A 19,574-nucleotide genomic window follows, 5' to 3' on the forward strand; every position below is an offset into this window, starting at 1 on the left:
TGTATCTTGATGTAACAAGCTGTTTTGACATTGACATGGTAAACACTCTCTAAGAAGAGTGTAAAGCAGTTTGCAGTAGCCTAAAGTTAATCACAACGTTGTCTATTCTAGAAAAAAATAGCGAGCGGCCTCTGATAACCTAATTGAATGCACGGCAGGCCGGATTAAAGTGTGTGGCGGGCCGTATCTATGATAAACTAATAAATGCTCGGCGGGCCGGAGTAAAGTGCGTGGCGGGCCGCAGTTGGCCCGCGGTCCGTAGTTTGGACACCCCTAATCTAGACTCTATATCATGCCATCTCTCATGCCCACTTTGCCATCTGCCACGCTGTGTGCCACACTATCTGGATATGTTCTGAACACTGCTTTTGCCCCATTAACATCCTCACTCTCTCCACTGCTTTCTCTCTCTCTTTCTCCTTCCCCTTTGCTCTCTCTCTCTCTCTCTCTTCATCTCTATATCTCTTCATCCATCCATTGCTTGACACAGCCATGCCAAAGTCAGTAGCCGTGTCTATCTAATCATGAATAGGTGGGTCACTGCTTGCTTCTTTTGGTTCCCATAGACTCTCTGTGAATGACTCAGTCCCTCCCTACCTCTATGCCCCACTCCCTGTATTGCTCTGTAATTTGTTCTGGGAACTAAGTGAATATGCAAACAGTTTTTCCAGTTTTCCATTATACAGATACTATATATACATATATAGATATATAGTACATCTAGTGTACATATATAGTACATCTAGTGTACATACCCACTAGACTGACAATATGTAGCTTTTTGAGAGTATTCTGTACCATGTAATTGTGATGACCCTGTTTTAAGTTTTCAGGACCTTGGTGGTCCACACTCTGACTTCCTTTTCTTCCTGTTGTTCCTGCCTTGTTGCTATGCACCCTTGACAACCCTTCATCCTCATCCCATATCTCCCCTCACAAATATTTTACTCCCCTTTTTTCTCACGTAAGCACAACGTTGCATGATTAAACCACTCTCTTTTGCAGCACTTTCTGTCCTAGTCCCACACCTGGTATGACCTTTGTGATGCCCTTTGCTATGCTCTTACAATGAAGGCATCGCTACTCTGTAAACATAGTTTCCCTCCACAGAGAGAAATAGAGGACTCCAACGTCTCAAGTGTCTATTTTTATCTCTCTCTTTCCTCTCCATAACTCACTTCTTTCTTGATCAGCATCAAGCAAAAAATCCCCTCTCCTGAGAACAAGTAAGTGGGTTTGTGTTGGAGGTCCCTAAGATGCTTGACCCTGACATGCGGCCATGTCATGCAAACCCAGAGAAACCCTGAGCTCCACTGCCTGAGTCTGTTCCCTGCAATCATGAGTAGCAGCATCAAATCCCCACAGTATGCCAGGCAAAACAGTATGCCAAGACCAGGATTATTGTGATGACTAATCAATTCTTTCTTCTCTTTTGTATGCTCTTTTTTATTTGTAATTTTTGATTATTCAATAATTATATTATTTGTTTTCTTGCTAGTTTGTGTATGTGTTTGTTTTTGTTCACTTTGAAATGGCAAAGGACATGGGCTATGGCTTCTCTGAAATTCCACCATGATGCTGTATTGCTGCTGTCTGAGATCATTAGGCTGAACCTGTGATGCTTTGATTCCATGAGTATGTGTGTATAGTATGTGTATTGTATTGTATGTGTGTGTGTGTGTGTGTGTGTGTATGCGTGTGTGTGTATGTGTGTGTGCGTCTGTGTGTATGCGTGTGTGTGTATGCGTGTGTGTGTGCGTATGCGTGTGTGCGTCTGTATGCGCATGCGTGTGTGTGCGCATGCATGTGTGTGTGTCTGCGTGTGTCTCTGTGCTGCTGCTATAATGCCCCCTCCCCGTGCTCTCCAGGCTGGCGCACCCTGAGGGCAGCTTGGCAGACATCACCATGCTGAGCTCGTCACCTGACCCACTGCTGAAGGAGCAGAGTGAGAGCTCGGAGCGGGAGCCAGAGGAGGGGGGCGGCAGCGAGAAGTTGGTGCTGGTGGTAAAGGGCCTGGAGGGGCCCAAGTCCAGGCAAGCCTCCCTGATGCTGTCCAGCCAGGAGGAGAGTGTCCACAGCGTCCGCAGCACTGCCTCAGAGCCAGAGCCCCCATCCGACCAGAGCTCAGGTAAAGATGAAGTGATCGCCTCCCCCTCTCTTCCTCACTGGCTTTCTTTCCTTCCTGTCTTTCTTTCTTTCTTTCCTTCCATCCTCCCTTTCTCCCTCCCTCTCTCCCGCCCTCCCTTTCAGGGGGTGAGGATTTGGGTCAGCTTCAGCCAGTTAGCTTCATCCCTCCATCTCATGGGGGTTCACTGCTCTCGTCACCATCCCATGGGCGCTCACGTCAGGTCACACTTTCACAAGCAAGCCAATCAGGTGCCACATTACTGGTGCCATATGTTGCCTAGTGGATTGGTAGAAGTTCCCATGAGCTGGTCGTTTCCTAGTTGGGAGTACCAGTTTTGAGTGATTGGGTGATATACAAATTGGTTTGGCCAGCCAGGCTACTAAAGTAGTGGATGATCCTATAGTCAATGTTGCCACTAACCATAACCATAGCTATGTTTTAGGTGCACAGTGCATTAAAAGTAAGGCACATCTAAGATATAATTGTGTGCCCCTGAATATTTTCAACTGATCATCATTTTCCGTGTGTAGACCTGAAGAACAAGTGGCATTTGGTGGTGGACCGGCTGACTGTCCTCTTCCTGAAGTTTCTGGAATATTTCCACAAGCTCCAGCTCTTCATCTGGTGGCTCCTGGAGATCCACATCATCAAGATCGTCTCCTCCTACATCATACTGGTGTCGGTCAAAGAGGTGAGACCCTGGGAATACTTCCTCATCAGTACCACATGCCTCATACTCCCTCCGAGTCAAATGGTGTCTTGCAGGACATTGCTCTACTTTACCAGTTGAGCTACAGTGCAGTGACACTCGTGAGGTACAGGAAAATCGTGTGTGAAAAGCCTACACTTACTGAATCGACCTCTGATCGACCTGAATGTCTTATCCCAATACTTGTCATTGATCCCATCCTCTGTTGAATCACTTTCTGAACAACATGTGCATGTTGCCCGTGACCAGACAGCAATTTTTAAACCAGTTTTTAAAGTAAAGGTTTGTGAGGCAGTAGGCAGAAGAACCAATCAATGAGGCAAAGGGCTCAGTCTTTTGATATACATTAAATATGAATAGTCAATTGACCATGAAACACATTAAAATAGCACTAAATTTATACACTGCAGTCATAAAAACACGAGCCAGCTCAATCCAACCAACAGTCAGCAATACCGCCACCAGCAGCACCAGATCCCTACAGGGCAACAGTTCCAGCCACCAGCAAGTACTGTAAGCAAGCAGTCCAGCAACTTCAGTGTTGGCCAAGCCTAGCCCAGCAGCTCACCCCGAACAGCAACCCCCAAGTAGTCCAAGCGCAGCACAGTACTGTCCACAGCACTCCATCGGTCACACACAGTTCTCCACCTCGATGCCAGCAGTGATGCAATCACTCCGCTGAAACACAGTGAAAACTCGGACAGTGTGCAACATAAGCTATACCCAGAGTCAAATGCCAACGTCGCATTAGGCCAAAGAACAGGGGTACTCACATCACTGGGTGCAGACCAAATCTGCCACCCAGAGTATAGCTTGTGCGCGTTAATGCCTGGAGTCACAGAGCTGTTGCCGCTGCTGTACTGTTGCTGTCGCCCCTGCTCCTGCTGTACTATATATCTGCCCAGTCCTGCTCCGATAGGCTAGATAGTTCAGAGTCCTTCAGTTCATTATTGTCAGTTTAGGATTGATTTGGAACACCTGTCAAGGGATCATCAAGGCTCACACATGAACGCAAAGCAAAATCACAACACAGCACACAAGACAAAGTAACACCGCAAAAATCAAATAAGTGCATTAAGACACGACAATAGTGAATACATTGATAATACTGTATTTCTGCACACTGTGACGTGTGTGTGTGTGTGTGTGTGTGTGTGTGTGTGTGTGTGTCATGTAGACCTTTTTACCTTGTAAATGACTCTTCCCAAAGTATTTGGATCCTTGCCTGCTTTTCGGATCCAAATGAAAACATTTACATGTGCGTGTGTATATTGTATTGCAGGTGTCCTTGTTTAATTATGTGTTCCTGGTGTCCTGGGCATTCGCTATGCCCTATGGTCAGTTCCGCCCCCACGCCTCCAGCGTTTGCACCATCTGGACCTGCATCATCATCATCTGCAAGATGTTGTACCAACTGGAATCCATTGAGCCTGTTACATACTCCAGTAACTGCTCCATGGTTAGCAATACAAAATGTTGTTTTTGTGTTGTGTGTGTTACTGTGTGTGTGTGTGTGTGTGTGTGAGAGAGAGAGAGAGAGAGAGAGAGAGAGAGAGAGAGAGAGAGAGAGTAACTTCATTCTTAATGTGCTGGGTTGAAGATAAATTTAAAGAAAACAAAAACAGCTTGCTCACCGTATATTAGGATCGATCCTCCAAAATCCATGACAAACATTGGTCATGGAGAGAACAGTGTTGTTCTGAAATGCCCCATTTGTTCCTGTTTCCTCTCCAGCCTGACGGCTACCAAAAACACCAGGCGGACGAGCTGAAGGAGTCCCTGCTGTATAAAGATCTTGTTGATCCCTCCAACTGGGTGGGTCTGAAGAAGTTCGATAAGTTGCTGGAGAATCTCAGGGTGAGTTAAGGAGTAAGAACTTGATTTCGATGGGAAACTACCTCTGAATTAAGCCTGCTCCTTTTTCATACGTAAATGGCTATGTTCGTTTCATACATTGATCTGTTTCGTCCGTATTCGTAAGGTTGAGGTGAACGGACGTAATAAATGCAGAGAATGAATGCTGGCATCCGTCCGTATATATATATATATATATATCTGTATCTATATCTGTTTTAAACATTGAGCATAAATGAGGCTTTTGGCTGCCTTCACGTGTTAATACCAATGTTTCTTCTTTGGTGCTTCCTGATATATTTGTTCTGACCCAGAGAGTAATCGTCAAGAATCAGACCATATATTTAAAGGAGTGCTGTCATGATGTTTATAGAAATTATTTTTTGTCATTTTCTTTGTGCTAGAACAACTTGTTGATGCTGGCTATCCTAGCCTTTGAGGTGACCATCTACCGACACCAGGAGTACTACCGCCTGCATAACGGCCTCAGCCCACCCCCTTCCAGAACAATCTTCCATGACATCACACGGCAGCACCTTGACATGGGCATTGTCAACTGTGCCAAATACTTCATCAACTACTTCTTCTACAAGTTTGGGCTTGAGGTTTGAGAAACCAGTTTAAATATATAGTATCAAAGAATTATACATAATTTAAATTCAGGTACTAATCTCACCTATGTTAAGTTCATTTCAATTAAACTAAATTAAATTCAGTTCCATTAAATTCAGGTCAATAATTCTTTCCCTATTGTATCTGTTTCTATTTGTGCATCAAACAGGTGTGCTTCCTGCTTGTGGTCAATGTTATTGGACAGAGGATGGACTTCTATGCCATGCTCCATGCTTTTGGCCTGATCGCAGTCATGTACCGGCGGCGGAGGAAAGCCATCGCCGAGATCTGGCCCAAATACTGCTGCTTCCTGGCCTGCCTGCTCACCCTCCAGTACTTTGTGTGCATTGGGATACCACCAGCAGCCTGCAAAGGTAGGCCCACTGACGTTACAGTTGTTTGTACCTGTGTGGATGTTGATAGTGATATGATATGACGCCATACTTCAATATCGAATGCAGTATAGTTTGCTTGAATTATTTAATGTATTGAGGTTTGGATGTAAAGATTGTGATGTGATGCCACTTGCCCCTTCCCCTCCCCTAAGGCATCACAATGGAAGCAAGCCTCAGGGCTTTAGTGTCTTATCATAGCTTTTTTTGTTTTTAATGTATAGTGCAATGCTACAATGTATATTGTGTCTAAAAAGACTACTGCCATTATATTAGAATGAAATATGCAGGAGTTTCAAGAAATGTATATATATATGTGTGTGTGTATATGTGATATGTGTATAGTGTGAAATATTTATTCTGATTTAATGGGCATTGATTGTATGTGTGCTAGATAACTGATGATTTTTCTGTGTTTTGTATACAGACTACCCCTGGAGGTTTCCAAACTCTACCACAGACTCAAATGTGATCAAATGGCTCTATTTGCCTGACTTTCACACTAAACCCAACCCCTCGTTTCTCGCCTGTAAGTCCCACCATGTTTAAAGAAATGTCTGTCACCAGTATTCAGTAACAGTATTCATCATGTACATAATCACCATCATTTGTCTAATACTGGCTAGTTCAGACCTATAAACAAGTTACTGTGTGCTCCTGGCATTGCTCTCTGTTTGCATTCCAATACTTACTCTAAATCATGTAAAAACTGAAAAACTAAAGTCCAAGGTGACGGACATTTGTAATGGTCAGGTATCAAACCTTTGTCAAGCTGTGACACCAGTCACTACACCACTCCTCCCCACAATGTCATGCAGGCCTGGTGAGGGAGAAAAGTCACATTCTTAGCTGAGTGATTGAACTCCTCTATTCTCTCTCTCTCTCTCTCTCTCTCTCTTTCTCTCTCTCTATGCAGATGACTTCATGCTGCTGTTGTGTGCATCGCTGCAGAGGCAGGTATTTGACGATGAGAACAAGGCGGCCGTGCGTCTCATGGCTGGAGATAACGTGGAGATCTGCCGAGATCTGGATGCCGCATCCTTCAGTGTCTACAACCCAGTGCCAGACTTCATTCACTGCAGGTACAGAGCAGAGCAGAGGAGAGCAGAGATCATCAGGGATGCATTACTGTTCCTGTTAGCTCGGCTCAACACATGGCTCATCACCGGTGGAAGGACCATAAATTCTCGACCACAAAGTTCCTTTGAATTGGTGCTTTATAACACGTTTATAAACTAGGTTACATTGTTGAAATTGTGTTGATTGAATATCCTGATGAAGATTTTTTTTGGACCAAAATCTTCATTTACTTTCTTAGATTTGTGCATCTTTTTGACAGAAGCACAAATCAGTTACTATAGAACTGCCATAGAAGTTACCTAATAATGTGTATGCTACACCAGAAAGGACTACATAGCAGGGTTGTGCAAAATTCTAATTGCAATTCTGCTTCCTGTTTGCTACCTCAATTGAAATGCAAGTGAAATTCAAAAATTGAATTGGAATTTAAGAGCCAGTTTCAATTCAATTTTGGAATTTTGCACAAGCCTGCTACATAGCACTACAACAGACTACTCAGCAATGGCATTCCAGACATTACTCCATAATGATAGTGTACACATACTTCATCTAATAATCTTATCTCTGATCCTGTTTGGGAGTACTCTACTCCTGGCTCCGCTTGACCGGCCTGGGAATTGCCTAACCACAGGGATTAGGAGATGTGTCCTGATAGAGACTATGTGAAAGCGATTGAGAGGCATAGATGGAGGCAGTGATAGAGAGAGAGCGCTAGACAGAGATAGAGACAGAGAGAGAGAGAGAGAGAGAGAGAGAGAGAGAGAGAGAGAGAGAGAGAGAGAGAGAGAGAGGAAGTGGTAGCGAGAGGGTGCGCTGGGTCCCAGACTGCCGGCCCCTAATTGATTACACCCTGTCCATATCCCCCACTGTTTTGGTGTGCAAAGTGGATAACTCTTTCATTAACAGCCCGTCTGTCCATCAACAAGCCTGGCTAAGAGGACACCTCTCCTCTCCTCTCCACCCTGACCTAGTGGGGCTGCTTCCCTCTCAGGCACACAGTGCACTCTCTCGTCTCTCTCACAGGCCGATCGGGTTACAGATGGAAGAGGGAAAAATCTATGGGCCTCAATCACTCCCTCCATCTCGCTTGGCCTTTCTTGGGCTCGGATGCTATTTTCTTTCCCCTAACTCGATAAGTAGCTTTTAAGTATGGAGTGCAGGTAGGAGTGGGGTGGGGGGTGGTGTTGTAGGGGGCCATGTGATGATTGAGCATCACAGACAAGGTTGAGTCATCCATTTTGGGGCCCATCATAGCAAGGCCGTATCGCAGCATCACACTTTTCATCAGAGCACTTCGAACACCTGTGTTGCGGCTTCAGATTTTTCGTGTGAGTTTCAGAGAGAGAGCCAGATGATAATGGACACAGGGCCAAATGGGAGGACTTGGCCTCTTTTAACTGTAGTTGGACAGGAGTTTCAGTGCTCTGCTAAATGCAGTTTTGTAACTGGACAACAGTAGAAAAGTGTATGCATTCCCTTGAACTGTGAGTCACTTTTGACAACGTTGTTGAACAAAAGACTGAAAGTACAGTATGTGTCACTCCCTAATAGGGCTGCACGATTTGGGGAAAATATCTAATTGCGATTTTTCTGACAGATATTGTGATTGTGATTTGCGATATGATTTTTGAATGTCAGTGAGTTGATTCAGTTCAATATTCCAAATGTCTCTTTAATTTATGCCACCTCTAATTGGTGAGCAGAAGCAGCACAGCACCCCTGTGCCCCTCACACACTACGCACACCAACCAACTACAAGTGGCATAGTCAAGGAGGATGCAGGGGAGTATTGTTGCGCTCAGATGATCTAGAGTTTAGCCAGGTGCGTTTAAACCAAGAGTTGAAGAGAGAGAGAGGAGTAGTTTGCACACTGAAAGAAATGACTTAAACAAAGTCTTCAGAAAGGAGTTTGTTCATTTAATTTTGGGAGCAAGAGCAGACGTTTCAGCCGCCCGGCTATTCTCAATGCTCACAGTGAATCAACTACAGACATGCAATTAACAAGTACCCAGTTAGGTTAAGGGCAATTAACAAGTACCCAGTTGGGTTAAGGGCAATCAAGAGACAGGGGTGGTAGGGGGGGGCTTTAGGCCAGACCCAGACAACAAGTATAGATGCATTTGTTTTTGTTACAACACTTGTAGACATTCATTTAAAAGAGTTAACGAGATAAAAGTTTTACAAAAAGCATGATAGATTTAAGTCCTCGTTTATCCCTTTTGGACAAAGGCTACCAAGTTCAGAAATCCAGAAATATTCTCTCTGAAGCAGTGTTCTATCCAAGTCCCCGCCTCTCCTTTTAGGCAGGATCCTATCCACACCCAGAAATCTCAGGTCAGCAATGGAGTGTCCTGCAGACTGAAAATGTCGGGCAACAGATGACATTTCATCAGCTCTCCTAATTGCACTCTTATGTTCAATTGCTCTTGTTCGTAAGGCCCTGGTGGTTTTACCTACATACAGCAATGGGCAAGGACAGATTAAAATATACACAACATGGGTGGATTTGCATGTGATGAACTGTTTGATTTTATATGTCTTATGTGTGTGTGGATGTGTGAAAGACTAAAGTTTCAGGTAGTGTGAACATGAAGTGCAACTTTTGCAGGGGAAATTACCCTTGGCATTAGAGAGAGTGCTAGGAGGAGGTGGCGTGGCAGTGTCAGCATGGGCCGGCCTATCTTTGAGATTAGGGTTTCTAGAAAAGACACAGAGAGGTAAATTCTGAAAGGGACCACTCAGTTGGTCATCGCTTTTAATTATATGCCAATCGGAATTAACAATGTTTCTGATGTCACTGCTCCAAGGACTATATGTCAATTTTAGAATAGAGCGGTTCTCATTTTGTTTAGAGGTCAAATTGGGTGGTTGTGTATCAGATGCACGTACTTTGTCTAGTGCTCTATCAAGCCAGCTGTTGGGATATCCTCTAGAGCTAAAATTTCTGTATAGGATTCTGGCTTGGGCCTCAAAGTCATTTTTGTCGGAGCAAATCCGGTGCAGTCTAGTAAACTGACTGAAGGGCAGACCTCGTTTCAGAGATGTAGGGTGGGCACTTGTGGCATGAAGTAAACTATTTTTCTCTTTGTCTTTCCTGTACAAAGAGGAGACAATGTTTCCATCAGTAAGTGAAATACAAGTGTCTAAAAAGTCCACACAGGTGGTACTAGCTGAATAAGTAAACTTGATGGATGGTCTTAGGCAGTTCATATGCAGTATAAGACAAACAATTCAAATTCAGGTAATGAGCCATGGAAAATTACAAAACAATCATCAATGTATCTTTTGTACAACATGATCTTCTCTAAAAAAGGATTGTTATTGAACACATACTGTTCTTCTAAGAAACCAAGATATAAATTAGTATAGTCAGGGGCCATAGTGGTGATGATCTGAAGGTAATATTGATGTATTAATGTAATGTAATGTAATGTAATGTAATATTGATGTTCAAACAAGAAGTCATTTTTAGTAAGCACTAGTTCAGTCATTTTTACATTGAATTCAGTTGTTAGTCCATCATCATCAGTCCCAAGATCAAGGAAATATTTAAGAGCGGTCAAACCGTCAATGTGAGGGATGATAGTGTATAAAGAGGTTACGTCCATAGTGGCAAGCAAAACATTCTGACTTAAATGACCAATCTGTGATAAACATTTTAGGAAGTCAGACTTGTCCCTGAGGTAGCTAGGGAGCGTGGTGACCAAAGGCCAGGTAGATTGGAGAGACTTTTGTGGACTTTTGGCAAAATGTATAAAGCTGGTCTAGTTGGGGTACGATTGAACAGGTATTTAAACTCTCGTTCAGAAATTATGGAAGAAGAGTGAGCTTGCTGGAGAAAAAGCTCTATCTCCTTTTGAAATTTACTAGTAGGGTCAGAAGGTAAAGTTCTGTAATAGGTCTGATCTTTTGGTTATAGAGGGTTTTAGGCATAATCACTAGACCACCTCCCTTGTCTGCTGGCTTCACAACAATATGTTTGTCTTTACAAAGCATGTCCAGGGCCTGTCTTTCAGATAATGTCATGTTATTTGTACTGTTTGTACAGTAGGAGGAGGATTGCTAAACAGCTGCTCAACATCACGTTCTACAAGTCGACAAAAAGTATTTAATGAGGAGTTAAAGACAGGGGGGCAAAAAGTGCTTGTAGGTTTAAATTTACCTCGCTCTTGTTTGTTGGATGCCTGAAAAGAGATAGTTGTGTCCTTGAAGTAACTTTTCAGTCTCAGATTGCGAAAAAATGTAAATAGTTCTATTTTAGTAGTAAAGAAATCAGCAGGTTTACAAGGGACAAAACTTAAACCCTTATTGAGGAGTCTTACTTCATCAGGATGTAGGGGGGTGCCTGTAAGATTTAAGATCAAGCTTTTATTGTCCGGCTCTGCTCATAGTCATGGAGGATGAAATCAAAGATCCTTAATATACATTTTTATCAACCGTCTCTGATGAAATTAATATAAAAGTCAGAAATGTGAGAAAATGTGAGAACTGTGCACAATATTATTTATAGCTTTTGCGATTAGGTATTAGGATTGCGATAATTGTGCAGCCCTGCTCACTAATCCCCCATCTCCCATCTCTGCCAGGTCATACCTGGACATGTTGAAGGTGATCATGTTCAGCTACCTGTTCTGGTTCGTCCTCACCATCATCTTCATCACAGGCACCACGCGTATCAGTGTCTTCTGCATGGGCTACCTGGTGGCCTGCTTCTACTTCCTGCTCTTTGGCGGAGACCTGCTGCTCAAGCCTATCAAGAAGATCCTCCACTACTGGGACTTCCTCATTGCCTACAACATATTTGTCATCACCATGAAGAACATACTGTCTGTAAGAACCACTTTAATGCCTGTCATTTTCACACTGATGTTTCTATTTCAGGACTTGTAACCGGAGGGTTGCTGGTTCGAGCCCCGACCAGTGGGCCACGGCTGAAGTGCCCTTGAGCAAGGCACCTAACCCCTCACTGCTCCCCGAGCGCCGCCGTTGTAGCAGGCAGCTCACTGCGCCGGGATTAGTGTGTGCTTCACCTCACTGTGTGTTCACTGTGTGCTGTTTGTGTTTCACATATTCACCGATTGGGTTAAATGCAGAGACCAAATTTCCCTCATCAGATCAAAAAAGTATATTTACTTATACTTATTGTCTCCTTTTCCTGTTCATCCCATCTGTAATTGTTAGATCTATCTGGAGATATGCTGTCGAGACAAAATGGCTGATTGTCCACTGGATGTTCTGTGTGTGTACAGATCCTTGCGTGTGGCTACATCAAAGACCTGATGGTGAACCAGTGCTGGCTGATCCAGTTGTTTAGTCTCGCCTGCACCATTAAAGAGTACAAAGTCTACGATGAAATCAAAGCTATGAAAGGTACTCAACTTACTTCTTTTCAAACACACACACACACAGACACAGACACACACGTACAAACAGACAGACACACACACACACACACACACACACACACACACACACACACACACACACACACACACACACACATAAATGTGTATGGCTGGTCATCAGACTACAGTACTGTATGTGGTCATCCAAGCTCAGTACAAAGTGTGAATGTGTGCTCCTCTGTTGGCAAAGCTGCACTGCCAATTTATTGTCTTGTGATCTGATGGTCATAACAGCCGAGCCATGCCAGCAGCTGAGCTCATCACTGAAAATCATTCGTGAGAATTACAAGCTGCTGATGTATATTATTATCACAGCTGGCATCCAATCTATTCCTCACCCACACCAGACCTTGGACTCCGTCTCTTATTCCACTGCACGACCTTAAGCGGTCCACCAGCTCACATTTCCAAGCTGTTTGATATTTCTTATATGCTCAATTTACGTCTGACATTTTACACATCATTGTCTGAGTCGATGAATACAGTATATAATTGCTCAACAACTTGGTTTTTGGTGTTTGTGCTATAAACATCTGAACTTGGCTCCTCACTGAAATGCACCTTCTTTCTAAGATGCTAATGCATCATTTCTATGCATTGTGTCACTGCCAGTTTGATGCCCCATGTTATAAACCCCATGTTAGAAGTCTTTTAGTTATAATACTGTAACTAGCCTGGCTGGCTCTTTGCTGTTTTGTTTTATATTGTGGTAGATGAGACGTGTGAATTGCCAAGCGACGAAGCAGGTATCATCTGGGACAGCATCTGTTTCGCCTTCCTGTTGCTCCAGAGGCGTGTCTTCATGAGCTACTACTTCCTGCATGTGGTAGCTGACATCAGGGCCGCACAGATCCTCGCATCCAGGTACAGAGGAGAGGGTCCCTCAGAACAACAACAACACACACACACACACACACACACACACACACACACACACACACACACCCTGCTGATCTTGACATGCATTATTCCTGCAGAGGGGCTGAGCTGTTCCAGGCCACCATCGTGAAGGCAGTCAAGGCTCGGCTGGAGGAGGAGAACAAGTCCATGGAGCAGCTGAAGAGACAGTGGGATCCTTCTCTAGTTATATGCTAACTCTTCCTGATGCATTATGCGCCCTGGAAACATGGGCCTTTAATCAGCCATGATGGAATTAATTAGTTATAATGCTAAATGAGGACAAGCAACTTTAGCATTAGTAAAAGCTAATGTCTGATGTCTGCTAGCTCCAGTAAGCATGCTGTTTACTGTATTTATATGGAAGAAGTGTTTCATGACATATTGTTCAGAGGCAAGCATAGCTGTGTGTTTTCATAGTTGTGACCTAGGTCAGACAAGTGATGCTTTTAAGTTGTCATTTTGGGTCAATTGCCCTCTTCTGTGTGCTGATACCAGGATGGACCGGATTAAGACCCGGCAGCAGAAGTTCAAGAAGGGCAAGGAGAAGATCCTCTCCATGACCCAGGAGTCCAGCGACGGCCAGAACCTCATCCCACCTGAGGAAGAGGATGATGATGATGGTATGGCAGAAATCTCAGTGCAAGAGGACGTCTAAGCCTTGCAGTGACAGGAATCAGATATGTATACTATGGAACATATTTTGATAGCTTTATAAAGTTTTGTAACCTTAAAATGATCAGTAAACCCAAGATGATTTGGGTTGGTCAAGTTTTCACTCACTGATTGATTAGAAGGATTACAAGGATTTTATTTGTCACATACAAAATAGATATTTTGTAAAACATATAGTGAAATGCCATTGTGATTACAATGTTGTGTTAAGTGTTTGTTAAGTAAAGTGGACATATTATCAAATCTTTCACAGATACAGCCAACTAAACAGCTGGCTGTGGACACCCATAATGTACACAATAATCACATGATTATTTAAAGACAAGAGTTTTATGCTCCAGTTTTTTTCATTAATGTTGTCACCAACATTTTATTTTAGGAGCAGAGAAAAAGAAGGCCAAAAAAAAGCAGTGGTGGAGGCCTTGGGTTGACCATGCTTCCAGTAGGTTGACCAATCACCTGTCTTCTCTGCTCTTATTGGTCCTTGTGTCCTTGACCAGAACTCAGGGGATTCCCACACTGCCCTGGGCTCCAACAGACACTCTGAAGTAAACAACAACACATGCCATATTGTCCATGCTCACTGCTTTTCATGCTCTATTTAAGGATCCTACCAACTTGACTTTGTGTCCTCTATGCACTTTTCTCAGATATAAGTACTTACTAAGATGGCATTTTTTTTTTTCATATTTACGGTCACATACCGTCATGTGGAAGGACCTTAAATAGAAAGTAGTTTGCATCAAAGAGAAGTGAAAAGGCTATTGGCTGGATGCTATTGGATTGTTGTTTGATTGACATAGTCACAGAGTGGGGGGGGGGGGGGGTTGGTCTATGGAGCCCACAGTTGAGAATCGTTCTGTTGTGTTTCAAATCACTAAAAAGATGTAAAGTCTCCTCTTCCTCCAGGTTTTCATCCACTTCATCACTACCCAATTCTCTGTAAAGCCAGCAGATTACTGCAGTGGTGGTAGAGTGGGGGGAATGAGGAGAAAACATTACATCTTTTTCATTACATTGTCAGGGGAACTTTAAAAGTGGTCTAAATAAGTTTGATTTGCAGATACTCGTCAAATATCAAATTAGCACTGGTCGAATGTATATGGTTCCTCTTGGAAGCTACGGTAATCCATGCAAGAATTGCCTATATAAATGCATATATTTTGTTTGTTCTTGTATGGATATCTCCTTAAGCTCCTTTACCGGCAGTTTAATCCCCATTCTGGTCACAGTCTACCTTTGAAGTACCCCCTGTTTATATCTAATGTCGATATATACACTCATATACATACAATAAATGCATATTTATTATACCTTCCCTTATATCATAGCCCTAGTCCCTTACTCCTGCATCTCCCCTTGTCCTCTTCTCTCCTCCATGGTGATTCTTCTGTTCAAGGACACAAGGCAGTTTCCCTATTTCCGTACCCTTCTTGTGTTGTGATTTAGACACTTACTTACGTGCAGTAGGTGTAGACTAATAAATTATTCACTCATTTACCTTCCTACTAAACAAATTAGGTATAGACTTAAAGCCGCTTCTCATCTTGTCTGCTTGATTGATATACTAATGTGGTAGGGATACTTCCGTGGGTTGTCACCTTTCTAGTCTCCCAAGCTATACAGTGTGCACTAGCTGTGTAATCGCAGCTCTGGAGAATTACATTTTGGTCTCATTTTTCATTGTATCGAACTACTAATTCAATTCTGCTAATTCAGATTCTCTATGCTATTCATGTGTCATGTGTTTCTTTTCCAGGCTAATCAGTCCAATAGTTATTGATCTAAAGAGGGAATAATATGAGATTACAGTCACGTGGCATAAATCCCTTGCTACATATATCTACATAGCTACATAGCTGAAACTGAATGTGAACTCTGGTTTGGGTCTTTCTTCTCTCAGTGGTTAGAAGTGGAGACTATTACTTATTTGAGACTGACAGCGAGGAAGAGGAGGAAGAGGAGGAGAAAAAAGAGGAAGAACCACCCAAAAAGTCAGCCTTCCAGGTGAGGTGGTGGACAGACTCCCCTGTCTTCTTCTGTGGCAGATAATGTTATTGTTGGACAAATATGTAATATCATACGGTTGTCATATGGTATATGTCATCATTACCTGTCTGAACAGTGTGTTACTTGAGAATGGCCTGTGTGACTTTTACAAATGTAACAATCACAAAATAATGTGTTGCATTACTGTTCTTCTCTCTTCCTTTAATCCATAGTATGTGTCATATGGATCTGAATGTGTTTCTGTTGTGGTGTTTTGACTGCCAGGGAGCGTATTGTAGCAGTAGCCCTGTTGTGTTGCATCAGTAACCCTGTTGTATTGTAGCAGTAACCCTGTTGTATTGTAGCAGTAACCCTGTTGTATTGTAGCACTAACCCTGTTGTAAGCAGTAACCCTGTTGTATTGTAGCACTAACCCTGTTGTAAGCAGTAACCCTGTTGTATTGTAGCAGTAATCCTGTTGTATTGTAGCACTAACCCTGTTGTAAGCAGTAACCCCTTTGTATTGTAGCAGTAACCCTGTTGTATTGTAGCAGTAATCCTGTTGTATTGTAGCAGTAACCCTGTTGTATTGTAGCTGTAACGGTGTCCACACACGCTTGCATTGAATGCAGTGCTGGAGACGCATCTTGTTCACTTTACATGGGCTTATGTCATCCGTTGCTGAAATGAATTGTGGTTCCGTTGCGTTACATTTCCCCTGTCGCTTCCGTCAAAAAGTTGAGAAATGTTCAACTTTTGCTGCACCAAAGGACAGCAACGCAAGGCACCAGCCAATCAAATTACGGTTATGCTTCAAGGCATACACCATAGTACACTCCCCGACTGTCGGGAAAACCCACCGGCATGCAGTAATGCAACGCAAGCGTGTGAATCTAGAGTAACCCTGTTGTATTGCATCAGTAACCCTGTTGTATTGTAGCAGTAACCCTGTTGTTCATCTTCTCCCTTCTCTCTAGCGCGCGGTTGGAAAGTTTGCCTCAGCAGTTTTGGCTTTGCCAAAGTCTATCATTAAGCTACCAAAACTTATACTGCATCATATTGTCAGGGTAGCAAAGGTATTTAGGCAGGGGGGGGGGGGGGCTGTATGGTCGTGTTGTGGGTAAATCAATTGAATGTAGCATTTGTTGCACCATACTGTACTTGTCCATTCCATGCTGTCACATCAAACATCCTTTTTTTGTGATGGATTTGATATGAAGGATTTTGGTGAACCCAACTGTTTGATCAAAACAGTTGGGTCCAAAACAGATTTTACTTTACCTCAGAATTCTCAGTATGGAATGGAAGTTTTATTTGAATGCTTTCCTTTGAAGCGTGCATGCCGTGTGTGGACTTTTTACAGCCCAAAAGGTTAAGGTAATGCAGTTTTTGGTATGGCATTACGTATGACTTTTGCTCCACTGTGGCAGTTTCATTTCCACAAATTGTTCACCTTCTATACTCACCACACGAGGTAGAGTATTCAATCAGGAATGTTTGCCCTCAGAGGAGTAAAACTCTCCTGTCATAGTGACTGGTGTGTGTGTTGTGGTTATTGTGGTGATGGCGTCTTGCTCAGCCTGATATTTGACATCCGTTGTGTGCTCTATGTTCTGCCTGTGCTTGCCTTGCACTATGATAATTTCTTTTCATGGTCATGAGCATTTCCATGGCTACCCAGCAGGGCACGTTTGATCATCAAATTCCATTGAATGTTTTTTTTTTAAAAAAGGTTTTCTGTGGATGTTCTCTCTAAGTGTGTTTCCTGGCTGTTCTGCAGTTTGTTTACCACACCTGGATCACAGACTCCAAAACCGCCCTGAAAGAGAGGAGCAAAGAGAAGCGACGATTCTGGAAGAAATATGCTAGAGGAAGACACAAGAAGAGCCAGAAAGAGGGTACCTCCTCAATGAAAAAATGTATCTTGTCAAGGCCCATGCAACTGTTTTTGCATGCATATCTTATCGACTGATCCAAAAGCTTGCCTACCCTCCAGTGTGTATGCTGTTAAGTTGTTTGCTCTGGGGCCCTGCTCATTCTCTTATGAGCCGTACCCCTACTCTCTCCTGCAGGTCATGTGACCATCGAGGTGGGAGACTCGGAGCAGTCCGAGAACGAGGAGGAGGGGAAGAAGTCTCCAGGTCAGCAGTCTGGGCGTGGCTCTCAGGGAGATCATTTCTGCGCTCATTTGATTTATTTATAGAGCGCCATGAACTGAGAGCAGTGTCTCAAGGCTCTTTGCATAACCTAGTGATGAAGTCCCTTGGAGCTAGCACTAAAGGATAACATAGGCTTTGTTATTATTTACATCCATCCAAAATGTACCAAAGTCTGTTTATCTCAGTTTTACTCCAGTCTGATGAAATGTGTAAACATAAATGGAATTATATTTGTTTGTGCAATTACACCTCCATGACAGACAACATCATTAAGCGTGTCTTCAACATCATCAAGTTCACGTGGGTGCTCCTGCTGACCACCATCGACAGTCTGACCATGTGGATGAACTCCATGTGCAGAGAGTACATTGACATTTCCACAGTGCTCCGCATTGAGCGCTGCATGCTCACCAGAGAGGTCAAAAAGGTACCAGTACCATACATAAACACACACACACACACACACACACACACACACACACACACACACACACACACACACACACACACTGTCTGTTAAAAGAATCTAAATATTCATTCCATTCCGTCAGTTTTATGTTGTACAGAAATAAATTGGCCCCTCTTTGTGAAACAGGGTAACGTCCCATCGCGGGAGAGCATTCAGGTGTACTACCAGAAGCAGATGTCTTTGGCCATCTCCCGTGAGTCAGGTCTCGACCGCATCAGCGAGGAGGACTCCATGTCTGGGTCCCAACGGGTCAGACGGAGACGGGCCGGTTACAGGGATTACAGCCAGGATTCCAGAGACTCCATTGCGTCACGAGACAGCATGTCCAGGTCTGAGACTACTGAGATGTGTGGCACCTTGTTGTGATGCAATAATGTGCCGATAATTCTTTTTGTGGGTCCAGCTTGTCCCAGACCCGCTTGTTATTTTTCAAAGACAGTAAAAGAAACCGCTATCAGAGCAACCTAGCATTGATGATATTGTAATGTCCAATGTTATTTAATGTTGAAAGTATCTGCTAACCAAACATAAAGGTTTTCGACAGAAGTCGTGAAGTTTCAGTACAGCTTTAGAAATTGAATACAACACAAAAATAAGGTTTGTGTATTACAGACAGATATGACAGCTACAGTAACAGACAGAATGTCTGGAAGGGTAGATTCTGACATCTTAATGTTCTATAGACAGAATGTCTGGAAAGGTAGATTCTGATGGCATGTTCCACGGATAGATTGTCTGTTTTGAAAATAGAATGTTTGAGTTCTTTTGTAAAAGGCACTCCCTTGGCAACATTAGAATTCCACCACTTCATCCCATGATTCCACTGTTTGTTGTTTTTTTCTCTCATTCCATGTTGTCCTCTATCCATCTCCATGCTCACCAGCGCCTACACTGAGGCCACCATGCTCTTTTCCCGTCAATCCACTCTGGATGACCTGGACGAAATGCCAGAGAACATTCCAAAAACCAGTGAGCGTGCCCGGCCAAAGCTTCGCAAAATGTACGGCCTGGACATGTCCAACTCCTCTGCGGACAGCGGGAGCAGCATTATATCCAGGTGTCTGGCCCATGTGTGACTGCTGCCCCCTCTTCTCTCCACTGTTGGACACATGCACTGACAAAGGCTCACACTGTTGTAAATACATTTCTGACAGTTCAGTAGGCTACATCCCATCTGAAAAAAGAGTAGATTATTTTGTGATGTT

The 19,574-nt window shown here is 43.3% G+C and overlaps 1 protein-coding gene across 1 annotated transcript in view; it reads left to right on the forward strand.

Annotated features, from left to right (window-relative positions):
• Positions 1 to 19,574, forward strand: part of LOC121718562 (piezo-type mechanosensitive ion channel component 2) — a 66,743-nt gene that overhangs the window by 35,906 nt on the left and 11,263 nt on the right. The window contains exons 19-41 of the mRNA XM_042103587.1: positions 491 to 532; positions 1,194 to 1,226; positions 1,869 to 2,128; positions 2,659 to 2,819; positions 4,120 to 4,296; positions 4,572 to 4,694; positions 5,096 to 5,296; positions 5,473 to 5,677; positions 6,123 to 6,224; positions 6,612 to 6,777; positions 11,362 to 11,605; positions 12,025 to 12,145; positions 12,894 to 13,044; positions 13,158 to 13,247; positions 13,576 to 13,700; positions 14,132 to 14,194; positions 15,656 to 15,759; positions 16,719 to 16,817; positions 17,522 to 17,639; positions 17,814 to 17,882; positions 18,161 to 18,327; positions 18,496 to 18,698; positions 19,253 to 19,426. Of these exons, the coding sequence (XP_041959521.1) occupies positions 491 to 532; positions 1,194 to 1,226; positions 1,869 to 2,128; positions 2,659 to 2,819; positions 4,120 to 4,296; positions 4,572 to 4,694; positions 5,096 to 5,296; positions 5,473 to 5,677; positions 6,123 to 6,224; positions 6,612 to 6,777; positions 11,362 to 11,605; positions 12,025 to 12,145; positions 12,894 to 13,044; positions 13,158 to 13,247; positions 13,576 to 13,700; positions 14,132 to 14,194; positions 15,656 to 15,759; positions 16,719 to 16,817; positions 17,522 to 17,639; positions 17,814 to 17,882; positions 18,161 to 18,327; positions 18,496 to 18,698; positions 19,253 to 19,426 (3,198 nt within the window). The remainder of the gene's footprint in view (positions 1 to 490; positions 533 to 1,193; positions 1,227 to 1,868; positions 2,129 to 2,658; positions 2,820 to 4,119; positions 4,297 to 4,571; positions 4,695 to 5,095; positions 5,297 to 5,472; positions 5,678 to 6,122; positions 6,225 to 6,611; positions 6,778 to 11,361; positions 11,606 to 12,024; positions 12,146 to 12,893; positions 13,045 to 13,157; positions 13,248 to 13,575; positions 13,701 to 14,131; positions 14,195 to 15,655; positions 15,760 to 16,718; positions 16,818 to 17,521; positions 17,640 to 17,813; positions 17,883 to 18,160; positions 18,328 to 18,495; positions 18,699 to 19,252; positions 19,427 to 19,574) is intronic.

The sequence above is a fragment of the Alosa sapidissima genome, chromosome 1 (assembly GCF_018492685.1).
Source record: "Alosa sapidissima isolate fAloSap1 chromosome 1, fAloSap1.pri, whole genome shotgun sequence".
Lineage (NCBI taxonomy): Eukaryota > Metazoa > Chordata > Actinopteri > Clupeiformes > Clupeidae > Alosa > Alosa sapidissima.